The 12,386-nt window shown below is 36.4% G+C and overlaps 1 protein-coding gene across 1 annotated transcript in view; it reads right to left on the bottom strand.

Moving 5' to 3' along the window:
- The window catches only part of suclg2 (succinate-CoA ligase GDP-forming subunit beta), a 245,992-nt gene that overhangs the window by 200,383 nt on the left and 33,223 nt on the right, over positions 1 to 12,386 (bottom strand). Inside the window, exon 2 of the mRNA XM_056467784.1 lies at positions 2,952 to 3,093. Coding sequence (XP_056323759.1) covers positions 2,952 to 3,093 — 142 coding nt within the window. The remainder of the gene's footprint in view (positions 1 to 2,951; positions 3,094 to 12,386) is intronic.

The following is a 12,386-nucleotide window of genomic DNA, read 5'->3' as shown; positions in this document are numbered from 1 at the left end:
CCAATGCCCAATTGTGCACAAACATAGAGTACGTACACACAAACACACACACACACACACACACACACACACACACACACACACACACACACACACACACACACACACACACACACACACACACTTACACACAAAAGGAAAGAACAGATAGTTCTGGTCAGCTGAAGATACCAGGGCTCTCCTGAACATCTGGGCTGGGGAGAATATTTGACAGTGTATGGTGAAACGAAGATGTTAAAAAATATGTTTTTACCAAGTTCGGAAAGCTACAGATTCAACGCACTATAGCATAGTATAAAGATGTTAAGATTCACAAATCTCAGAGCAGTGCAGACAGGGAAAAAAATGTGTTTTAGGTGTAAAATTTAGGTGTATTATGGATGGTGTGTCATCGCACCACGTTGGCGGAGATACCAAAGATTCAGCTCAAAATCTTCTTTAATTTTATAATGAAGAAAGAAAATCACCTACAATTTAGAAGACCTGTGGATTCGTAAATTAAGAGATTTTTTTTTACATTTTTGACTGAAGTATTCCTTTAATGCTGTACAGAAACATGTACATGTAATGTGTTCACTTCAGTTGTCTCCATATTGATTGTTTTATGATGATGCAATGGTGTGCTTTATCTGTGTGATTCTGATTTGATTATTTTCTTCCTGCCAAACTGGGCGAGTTGTGTGACTGTTGTGGGGGTTGTACTTGGGAATGAACCTTTCAGCTCATCCAAGAAATGTAAATGCACATGCAGCGCCGTGAGCAAAATGCAGCCTGCAGGTTAATGATGATGTAACGATCATTCGACCCCGAACAGCGGCACCTTAGTGAATATAAGAATTCGAATAATTAATATTAATGAATATAACACCTGCTTAATGAAAATCAGATGATTCACTACATTAATAAATCTGAAGTAATTTGATCAGAAATTTAAAAAGGGGACCAAAAGATTAAGCCATCAATAGAAAGTAATACTGTGGTTAAAAGAGTCTTGCAGATGACAGTGCAGTACTTTTTTCTTTTTCCCACACGCGCTGGCAATACAGCGCCAAAGTGGTCCAGTGGTCAGCACGTTGCGTTACGATGCCGCCGACCGGAGTTCGAACCTTACCTGAGTAATTTATTTTTTGTTTTTTTCTTCACCTTTAGTATTAAGACATATATTACTGTTTGGGTTACTTATGTAGGTGTACATATTTTATTTACATTTTTTGTGTGACCACCATTACAAAGGACTGGATATATATATATATATATATATATATATATATATATATATATATATATATATATATATATATATATATATATATATATATATATAAAGAATTTTGCACAGAATATATATTCAGATATTGCAGGAAAGGACATTGAGATGTTTTAAAGAAAAGTGTTGGAGATTTAGCTACCCTTTAATGTTCTCATATTTGAGAAAAACATTTGAAGTTCTAAAGCAGATGTTTCCTTGAAAAAGACGTGATAGTGTCATTAGAAACTGAATTGGAAATGGCATTTTAATACAGTCAATCGTGAACTGAGGTGGGCCGGTCTAACTCTTAAAACTTAAAAAAGGAGTCCCACTCCGGCCCTGTCCGTATGCGATATCTAGTGTATATTTATATGGTGCAAGGCACCAATCCCCCCTGCTCCCCAACAATGGCTGCCCACTGCTCCAGGTGTGTTCTTGGTGTGTATGTGTGCACTTGGATGCACTTGAAACATACATTCTAAGTAACATAAATTCTGAGTATTCATAGCTGGCCACATGTCACATCTTTCACTATGTTGACTTCTTTCGCAGCATAATGGCTTTTTTGTTAAAGTACCTTGGTTACTTTGTAAACACTATTCTCCTAGCATGGTACAGGCACAACTAAAGTCAAAGCCCAACCCTACACAAAACAAACTGAGGTTAAGCAAACATTACTTCATGGATTTCTGCATATGTTAGTCTATTTCTTCTTATCCTGATGTCTCCATAATCCTGGACCCGGCCTGCATCCTGAGCAGATTGTGTGGTGGTCCATACAGGAGTGGAGAGCGTGAGACTGATTCCTGAAAGACTGCAGTGGCAGAGGAGTCTCTGCACTGAGCACATGGGCTCGCCTGAACACCTGCTGGTCACCTGCTCAGACCTGTGGTTTCTCCACGATGGACGTCCAGCATTCTAAAGCCTCTGGCAACTAGACTGCAGGTCTGCTCGAGACATTTGGCCAGAGGAGAGTGGGTCGAGCCTAGCTGAGCCTAGTTTTTTTCACGATTTTTTTTCTTCACTTTTGTCAATGGGTGAAGTTTGTTCCTCTTTACAGTCGCCACTTGCTAGCTTGGTTAGGGACTTGTGAAGTTGTGCATTGTTAGATTTGCTCTTCAGTGTTTGGGCTTTTACAATTGACATTGTAAAAGCGCTTCAATAAAGATGAGTTTAATTTAATTTATCTAGGACTGCACCAATAAATTATAACCATTAAGGCAGTTAACAGAAATGCTACACATAAAACGCTCGTCTCCTGAAACGTTAGCTTGGAAATACAGCGGTAAAAAGGAAAAAGGCAACAGAGAAAATAACACTGAGCATAAATGAATAAAACGATGAGGGAGCAACAAACCATGTGAAACAGAAGAGAAGCAGAACAAGTAAGAGAGGATCATCAGTCCTGTTGACCCTTGAAGGCATGTCCACCAAAATCAAAGCAAAAACATCAGTGCAATTTGTGTTCTTCACTCTCATTGGCTAGTTCTAGACCTCATGCCCCAGCCTGTCGTGTGGGAGGCTAGATCTCTGCATACGAGTACCAATCGAGTTAACAAATAAGCATCACCTCATTAGCATGTTATCAATGAAGTGTTATTCATGTAATCACTTTGTTGACACTGAAATCCATTAGAGGGAAAAAAATGCACTACATTAACTCACTTAATAGCAAGCTGTTAGGAATGAGAAGAACGCTTACTGAGTCTCTTGGCGGCTTCCAGGGCTTCGGAGGCAGTGTCAGCCACAAAGAACCGCTGAACGGCCACACCGCTGTCCTGCATCAGTTTCTTGCTCTGGTACTCCTGAAGGTTCAGCCATCTTCTGGGACTCACTCGGGTTAACTAAAACACAGACATATACACAGTATGGTCATTAAATCATCTGACATGATCTCTGAAGCCTGGCAGCAATTAAATGATTAATGAGACTTGATGGGGAAGTGGCAGCAATATATGACTATTTGGTTATCAACATTCATAGAACAGGGTATCCGCAGGGTCTTAAAATGTCTTAATTTTCCTATGTCCATTTAAAGTTAGCCAATTGGCCCAACACCCATCCAATTCCCAACAATCCATCTCAATAAAAGTTAACAAAAGTTTATTTATTAACTATTTACCGACACAATTTACATTTATATTTATAAACATGTTTTAATTATCTTCCTTAGAATAACATTTCATTTTTAAATACTTTTAATGTTTAACTGGGCCGTTAGAAAAAAATTTTGGTGTTTAGCCCTGTGCAAGTCTGAAATTTCATTTATAATGGTCTTGAAAAGTCTTAAATCTGACTTGATGAAACCCGTAGAAACCCTTACATTATATTACATGAATGGCTGGATTTGCTGATATTGATGCGTGTTTGGTGAGTGAATTATTCAAATATTTGGAGTCTCTGTTATAAATTATACTGAAAATTAATTAACTGTATCATGTGTTGGTGTGGATGTTAATATAGCATACAATTACAAAAAATATTGTTTCAGTATCAATTTTGCAATCTGCACATTGCAATTGTGACAGCGCCACATCTGAGCCACAGTCATGTCACCCTGGAGCCCAAGACTAGTTTCTCACTGAAGCTAAACAGAGTTAGGCCTGGTCAGTCCCTGGATGGGAGACCACATGGGAAATGGTGCGAGTGAGGCAAGCAGGGGCCCCTCAACCTGTGGTCTGTGTGAGTCCTAATGCCCCAGTAATGTGAAGGGGACACTATACTGTCAGTGAGCTCCGACTTTCGGATGAGATTTTAAACCGAGGTCCTGACTCTCTGTGGTCATTAAAAATTCCATTACACTTCTCGTAATAAGTAGGGGTGTAGGGGTGTCCCGGCCAAATTCCCTCCATTGCCCCTTACCCATCATGGCCTCCCAATCCTCATCCCCCGAATTGGCTCTATCACTGTCTCTCCACTACCGCATAGCTGGTGTGTAGTGAGCATATGTAGCAGAGTATGTTGTTACACTACATTATAAATCATTATTTCTTTATTTTATTCATTCATTCATTTTCTTTTTAGCTTAGTCCCTTTATTAATCTGGGGTCGCCACAGCGGATTGAACCGCCAACTTATCCAGCCTATGTTTTACGCATGGATGCCCTTCTAGCTGCAACCCATCACAGGGAAACACCCATACACTCATTCACACACATACACTACGGATAATAATTTCATTAGTATTTTCACTCTACTCTATCTTTCAGTGCTTGTGATTGGTTTCTTAGATGCAGTGCAAAATCATCACAATTAATCTAAAATGATTACAATTATTTCCGGAACTTTTAAGGTCATCTGCTGAAAATATTCTCAATATTGCAATATCCATCACAGAAAAATAAAATATCACAATGTCAGTTTTTTTTCACCCAATATCCTGCAGCCCTATATCAAGTTTTACATGTTGTTGTTTTTACTTAAACTTTATAAATATTCTTGGTATAAACAAGTTTTTTACAAAATCTTATTTAAAAAAAAAAAATACAAAATGATAATGATATAGGGCGACGCGGTGGTGCAGTGGGTAGCACGCTCGCCTCACAGCAAGAAGTTCGCTGGTTTGAGGCTGGGTCAGTTGGCGTTTCTATGTGGAGTTTGCATGTTCTCCCCGTGTTCGTGTGGGTTTCCTCCAAAGTCGAAAGAAATGTAGGCTAAATTGGGCGTAGTGTGTGTGTGTGAATGAGTGTGTATGGGTGTTTCCCAGTGATGGGTTGCAGCTGGAAGGGCATCCATGCGTAAAACATGGCATGGATAAGTTGGCGGTTTTTTCCGCTGTGGTGACCCCAGAGTTAATAAAGGGACTAAGCCGAAAAGAAAATGAATGAATGAATGAATGAATAATGATGTAAAATAAGCCTATTTGAACACAAAATGAGACACAGGAAAACAATAGGGGAACAAGAGACTTCTGTTTTTATTTTGTTAGCTGAAAACTATGTTGAGTGCTGTGTGCCTTTTTTAAAGATTGCATTTAAACAAAACTTAACTTCAGATGGCAGATTTAAAATCCTGTCTGGTCCGCACTTTCACAGGACTTCCTGTGATGTTTACAGAAGGAATCAGCACAGTAGCCAAAATGTGGCTTTTGTGGCTGTTGGCACACATTCTGAGCACTTTGAAATCAATCTGGTTGAATGCAGTTTTCCGCTAGCACTGGAAGTGGTCAAAAATGAACAAGCTCAAAACTATTCAAACCTGGCTTGTTTACACATTCATTTAGTGTCCAACATTTGTAATCAAATTGACGTAATGCATTTTAACTCCAGGTGAAAACAGCAATTCACCTATAGTCAAACTGTCCAAATTGCTCTCATTTGATATGTGAAACAGAGCAGACCACATTTCATCTGTCTCACTGATATCTCTGTTGTCAGACCAGGGTTACACCATCATACATTTCTGTCCTACCTACCATGAATGCACAACGAATAGGTTTCATTTATTGCATTCATTTACTCTGGCAGGTCTTTGAAGTCATTTCACAACAGACATCACCTGCAATAAAGGAGCTTCAAGCCCATTCATGTCATGGTTTCCATTCAGACGAAGATTTCTAATCGCTGCAGCTTGACAGTAGGTTAATATTCGCACACATTCACGATCACGTCCTTTGATGAGCATTCAATGTGACCGTTAACAACCCATAAGACACTCATTAAACAGACAATTTTCTATTATTCGCCAGTGCAGAATAAGAGTAAAACAGGTTATCGGAGCAGCACAGAGCTAAATCCAGTCAAGCACCTTATTAAGTGATGCTTTCCAACTACTCTCTATGGCTTCTGCTAATTGAGCGTCTGTGTGTCTCCATGGAGAATAATGAGGGTGGCCACCAAAGTTGGCAGGCTGTGGAGGAACTGTATACTCTGAAGTGCAGTACACAAAAATGCATATTATGGGGTGCTTTTGATGTGGAACTGAAATGCCCCAACAACTATCACATACTGCTACAATAAAGTCCACAGAGGGCACTTGTGAGGACCCTTCTGAGATAAAATGCTGGTCGGAGCTGAGAAAATTCAACATATTTCTCCTGTTTTGGCTTCTCTGAGATGGCTACCTGTGGACTTCTGGATAATCGTCAAACATATGTTCTAGGTTATTAAAGCAGTGCAGGGCATTGCTCCTGCTTATGTGTCAGAGCTTACTGCACAATGCGTGTCAGAGCTTACAAGCACCTAGGTTTTAACGATCTAGCAATAAATGATTACTTAGCGGTTCCACAAACTCAATTAAGAATTAAAGGCCTTTTCTGTCACTGGTCCAAGGCTGTTAAAGTTACTTTTTATCATAGCCCTTTAAGAGGTTGGACATGTTTTTGACATAATATTGTGCTTTGTTTTTATTTATCATATCGGTTTTGTTTAAATTTTTTTCTCAATTTGCTTTTAAAGCACTTTGGTCTATGATTGTAGTTGGAAAGTGCTTTATAAATAAAGTGAAAGTGAAAATCATGATAGTTTGGTTAACTTCGAGATCAGTAAAAGGGAAAGAACCACAAATAACGTTACATTTTTACATTCCAATTTGCTCAAATTATATAATAAAAACTCCAAAAAAAGTGCTTCACGACCAAAAAAAAGAGAGATTTGCAAGTCAAGTCAACCATTTCTACTATTTCAAGCCAACAAGCTGTGGATTGGCCTAAAGGCTGATTTATACTTCTGCATCAAGAGCACGCATATACTCCAGCGCAGCACTTGCGTGGTTGCATAGCCCTCACCGTGGCCGTTGCCGACACTAACGTGCACCTCTCAAAAAATGTTGATACAAGTCGCAACGACGCATAGCGTAAGCTCTGTGATTAGTCAACTTAGTAGCGTTGACGAGTGTGAGTGGGAGTGAGAGCTTCTTTGGAGCGACTGTGACCTTGTTGGAGTGAGTGCTTATAAGTGGCAAGTTCTGTGAAGGTGCTCCAGGTGAAAAGATTTGTTTTGTGTTTACCTTATGATAAATGTTGTTGCACGTCCACCAGTTCCCGCCTCAAAATGAGCGAGTTTTAGCTACTTGTACATTAAGGTAGCATTCAGAAAAAACAAAACACCAGCGAAGAAACTTGACACAGAGGAACATAAAAACCTACTGCCAACTAGCGTTTCGGATGTGTTATTGCAGAGCAACACAAACAGTGCGCAGAAGTATAAACGCACACCAATGCGCAAGGCATGTGCCGTGGGTCACGCTAATCATTCGACACAGAAATATAAACCAGGCTTTAAACCGTTTTGGTCCATTTCACGATTTCAAATCTGTTCCCAAATCTGTTTTCCTTAACACTGGAACTACCAGTATTCTTTTACTACTAGAATTACCTTAACGGTCAATCTGACAGTTCTCATACAAGACGTCACATTTTCACATCATATTTACATTCAAAGCTTTTATTGAGCTATAGTAATGCTACTGGATCACCCATGAATGTCCGCGCCTAACTTTTATTTTCACATTCACAAGTAGGGGAGTAGGCTTTTTGCGGCATTAAACATACCATTTTGAAAACGTGTCTGAAGAAAATTTATGTCTGTGCCAACAGAAAGTCATTTTTGTTAGCAGGAAGTTGCTATAGCAAAAAAAACTGTGGGATCTTATTTATGGTTTTGTGCATGTCTTTCAAAATAACCAACAACTCATGACAGTTATTATACATTTCATACACGTTAACTAGCTCCTTTTTTTAAACAAATGATTTGTTTGGGCCTTAAATGTTCCAAACATCCTTTGACAGTTGGAAACATTTCTACCTTTTTTACCGTTAAATGGTACATACAAGTACCATAAGGTGCTACTACTGTATGAACCATTGAGGGTACAACTTCACCATTTGTACCCCAGGTATTTCTGACAGTGTAGTCATCGGTGACACGCATATTTGAAGTCCTGGTAAAAAGTAGCAGACACTGAAATGCATGCAGTCATTTTGACTGGTAGTTCTAGGTAGAAATAATTAGAACTCTATGTGTTGTGTAATTTTAATAAAATAACAATGTTAGAAGGAAATATACACATATTTAGGAAAAGTCAGGGAATTATAGATATGTGTGTTTTATTTCAACAAAGTTATTAAATTGCAAAAATTTCAAATGGCCAAAAGACTCGGTAGTTCTAGTGTTAATATATACAGTGAACAACTGTAAATTCAATTTCCCAAAATTCCCTGCATGACACGTCACTTGTACTTATTTATTTCTTCTTTTTTATTTTCTCAACAACATTAGAGATTTATGTTACATCTAATACTGGTAAAAAATGTTTCATGCGACACTTTTCTGTGTCGTGTGTTAACATGATTGTGTTCAGTTGTGTGAATTACACTTACCAAAGGCATAATGTGTAAAGGTTTAAGAGGTGTACTTCAAAAAAGTCTATTAGCACTGTAGACACTAATGAAATACAGTAGCCTAGTTTACAGTAAAAGTAGAGATTTATTTTACAGTTTCTATCTGGGTTTTTTTTTATTGTAAAATTCTGGCAACCACAGCTCCCATTTTTATGGTAAATTTTAGTTTTTTTTATTCCACAATGTACAAATCAACCACAAATGCTGTTTTTTTTTACAATATAGAAATCATGTGATTGCGATTTCAACAGAGGCGAATGTCAGAAAAACATATTCTCCTGCAAAATGTGTGGTTCATGAATATAAAAGGGAAACTAAAAAGCCAGCAGTCAGTTAATAGTAATGTCAACATGTCTGATATTGCTGTACTGACCATATTATGTTTATATTCTCAGTACAAACTTAGAACTACACTCTTGAAGATGTTAAAGATACCTCAGAGAACTGATACCACCACACCAGCAAATTAAATTTCACCACACGTTTTCCATGTTGGTGTATATTTGGTGAAGTTTGAACACCCCATTTTTGTGGGACTTAACAAATGCAGCTCAAGAACACAAGTAAACATGACGTATACCATTTGGAACAGAGCCACAAAAACAGACAAAGTTCGCAAACCTCCAGTTCACTCACTGCTATTTGAGAGGAGTCCGATGATGCACTATTCTCATTCTCTTCAGTGTTCTTCTGGATATCATAATTTCACTATTATACATTGCAGTGTACTTTGACTGTGCCAGGCTACAGTGAAGTAAATAAACTATTCATCGTATCATTGAATTTGGTGCTCACAGCACATTTCTCATAAATGGAAACAGATCATTTAAGGATTCAGTAAGTATAGTCTAAACTTTAAGACTGCACTTACAATTTCCTGATGCTATATGCATTGCACAATAAATGCTCACAAGCACAGTATTCAACATCTGTAATAGAGTTCAGGTTTTTAGGATTTTGTTGGTGTTGAAATGAAACAGAAATAGATTTCATTCAGAATTGATTGGATTATTAGTTCATTAGTTACTGTAATGCAAACAAGTTAATCATTTCGATAATGATATTTATATGCATGCTTATAACAACTGTCCTTAAGTGTCATTTGCTCAGTTATGTCATTTTTAAGGTGAATGTAAAAATTGAGATGTCTTTGTTATGACAAATTAACATAAAATAAAATTGTCATGAGGCCAATACAACTGTCATGGATTTTAAAACAGCATCATAAATATATTCACATATACTCACTACAATGGAGCAAATTGAATTTGTAATTAAAAGGTCAGTAAATATTAACAAGGCTGTTATAAAATTATTTGACTCTTTTAGACACTTCAATGTCTCGGCAATGTCAAGCTGTTGTGGTTTTGTAAATACAAAGACAGGTTTTAATGTATTTGTTAATGTCAAGTTGTCAAAACAAAGATATCAAGCAATCATCCTTTGCATTTAAAATTACAAATAGTAACAGAGCCAATGACACTTAATGACAGTAGTCATAAGCATGCATAAAATCTCGTTCACAATATGTGCCATGTCATGATTATAAAGTCTTATAGACACCCTTTTTTTAATAACATTTCAATAGTCAACAAAATAACAAAAAAGAAGTTTGATGATATTTTGAGACCTTGGTCATTGCATTACTAATAACTTCAAAAATAAAAATAATAATTAAAACATTTAAAGGTAAAGAGTCTTTAAACATGACTTCCACAGTGAAAAGTTGAAGCTCAAAAGACTAATAAATGCTTAAGAAAAAAAGTGCTTAAAGAATGCTTTAAAAAGTTGTAATATTTCAGAGTAGAAGATGGAGGTAACTGTACATCTGTTTGAAAAATCTATCTTCCAGAATTTTGCAGTAACTTTTTGCAAGTTCATTTTAAGTCCACGTTTTTACGCTGAAAGGCCAGTCTTGCTCACACCATGATTTTCTCACCACCTCGCTCAACCTTTCTGTCCATAAAACTTTTCAAAAACATCTCTTCATCTGCTTTGACACTTCAGCTTATGAAGTGGAGGGTCTTGTTTCAGAATACTTTACCTTAGGCAAGTTTCTGAGAACCTGACACTTTGTACTTCTAGAGACGAAGATGGCTATAATTCTGAAAATAAATGGTGGCACTAGAAGCTAAAGGGTTGCTCGTGTTTTATTTTATTATTATAATTTTTTCTTAAAGGGGTAGTTTGCCCAAAACTGAATATTCTGTTATCCTTTACTTGTGTTGAACACAAAAGAAGATATTCTGAAGATATCTGGAAACCTGTAACCATTGACTTTAATATTATTTGTTTCTCCTACCATTGATGAAGGTGGTTGCAGGATTTCATCTTTCTTCAAAATATCATCTTCAGCGTTCAACAAAATAAGGAAATTTAAAAAGGCTTGGAAACACTTTATGGTGAGTAGCTTTACAGTTTTGAATGAACTACCCTCTAAACTGTATTTTATTAAAAAAATTTATTGTAATTTAATTTAATTTATTTATTTTTTATTCTAATTTAATTTAATTTAATTTAATTTAATTTAATTTAATTTAATTTTATTTTATTTTATTTTATTTTATTTTATTTTATTTTATTTTATTTTATTTTATTTACTTTATTTTAGCCCCCAGTGAACACTTCTTATGACCTTATTTTATGACCCAAGTTTTTTTCTAGCTACATATTTTTATAGAATTTAGTTTTTATCCACTGATCCATCCTTCCATTGATTCATTTATATTCATTACTTTTTTTTAAATTTATGTTTGTTTATCTATTTGTTTGTTTATTTTAGAATCTATTTATTTTAGTATTTATTTACTTATTTTATTATTTCCCCTGCTACTCCAGTAAGCATTTCTTGTCAAATCCTTCTGCCCTAATTTGGCTGTCCCAATATTACTGCATCCTTCTTGTGGGCATTTAACAATTTCTGACTTTTCAGTGCGAGTTACATATTGTTTTATGCTATTTTACATGTAAAAAGACATCTGCCTAATAATTATGCACATTTGAATGCAAGGTTTTTCATTTATATGTATATTTACACATACATACAACAGTTCTGTCTGGTTCTCGAATCTGATTGGCTGATAGCTATGAGATATTAAAGTAATATCAGGACTCCTACAGCTTCTTCACTCTTGTGTATTACTCCGCCCACATAGAATGACAGCCGATCAATAAACTCACTACAATTTGACAAATATTGCAGCTGTTGGACAACATAATGTATTTTGAGGCTTTTTTTAGGCGAGAATGTAGTTGTTTAGATTCCATCTATGCAGTTTATTTATAAGGATAGTGGCCATTTTAAATATTTATAATTACGAAGATACTGCACGTGGGCACTGCATAATAAGCCCTTAAAAGAGGAAAAACTCTGTGTCAAACTACAGCTGTTCAAACCATCATTAAACTGGTAAGTGACTTTCTAAGTCGATCTCTCTCTTTTGTATGTTGTAGTGCTGTATTTATACCATAGTAATTGTAGTGTTTCGAGTGTGAGATGGGACTTTGTCAGCCACTCTTTATGTACTCTCCTGAGTTACTTTTTGGCTGGCCATCTTGTTTGTTTCTAATGAGTCTCCTGTTTTCGTTACTGCAGACTAGTTCAGTAAAAAGAAAGAAAGAAGAAATGCCTGCATGTGTTTAGGATTTTTCCTTATCACAAACACAATAGCAATCTGGTAGTGTTTGCGTTGCTTTGTTTTTTTTTTTTTGCTTTAAATATTGTGATATCCAAAGAAATTCTGGAAAATGTCTCTAGACTATTGGCACGCCGTTCAGCCTTACAATCTTAAAATGTGA

The sequence above is a fragment of the Danio aesculapii genome, chromosome 11 (genome assembly GCF_903798145.1).
Source record: "Danio aesculapii chromosome 11, fDanAes4.1, whole genome shotgun sequence".
NCBI classification, from domain to species: Eukaryota; Metazoa; Chordata; class Actinopteri; order Cypriniformes; family Danionidae; genus Danio; species Danio aesculapii.
Note: the sequence above shows the minus strand (reverse complement) of the source record. Positions and strands in the feature narration are given on the sequence as shown.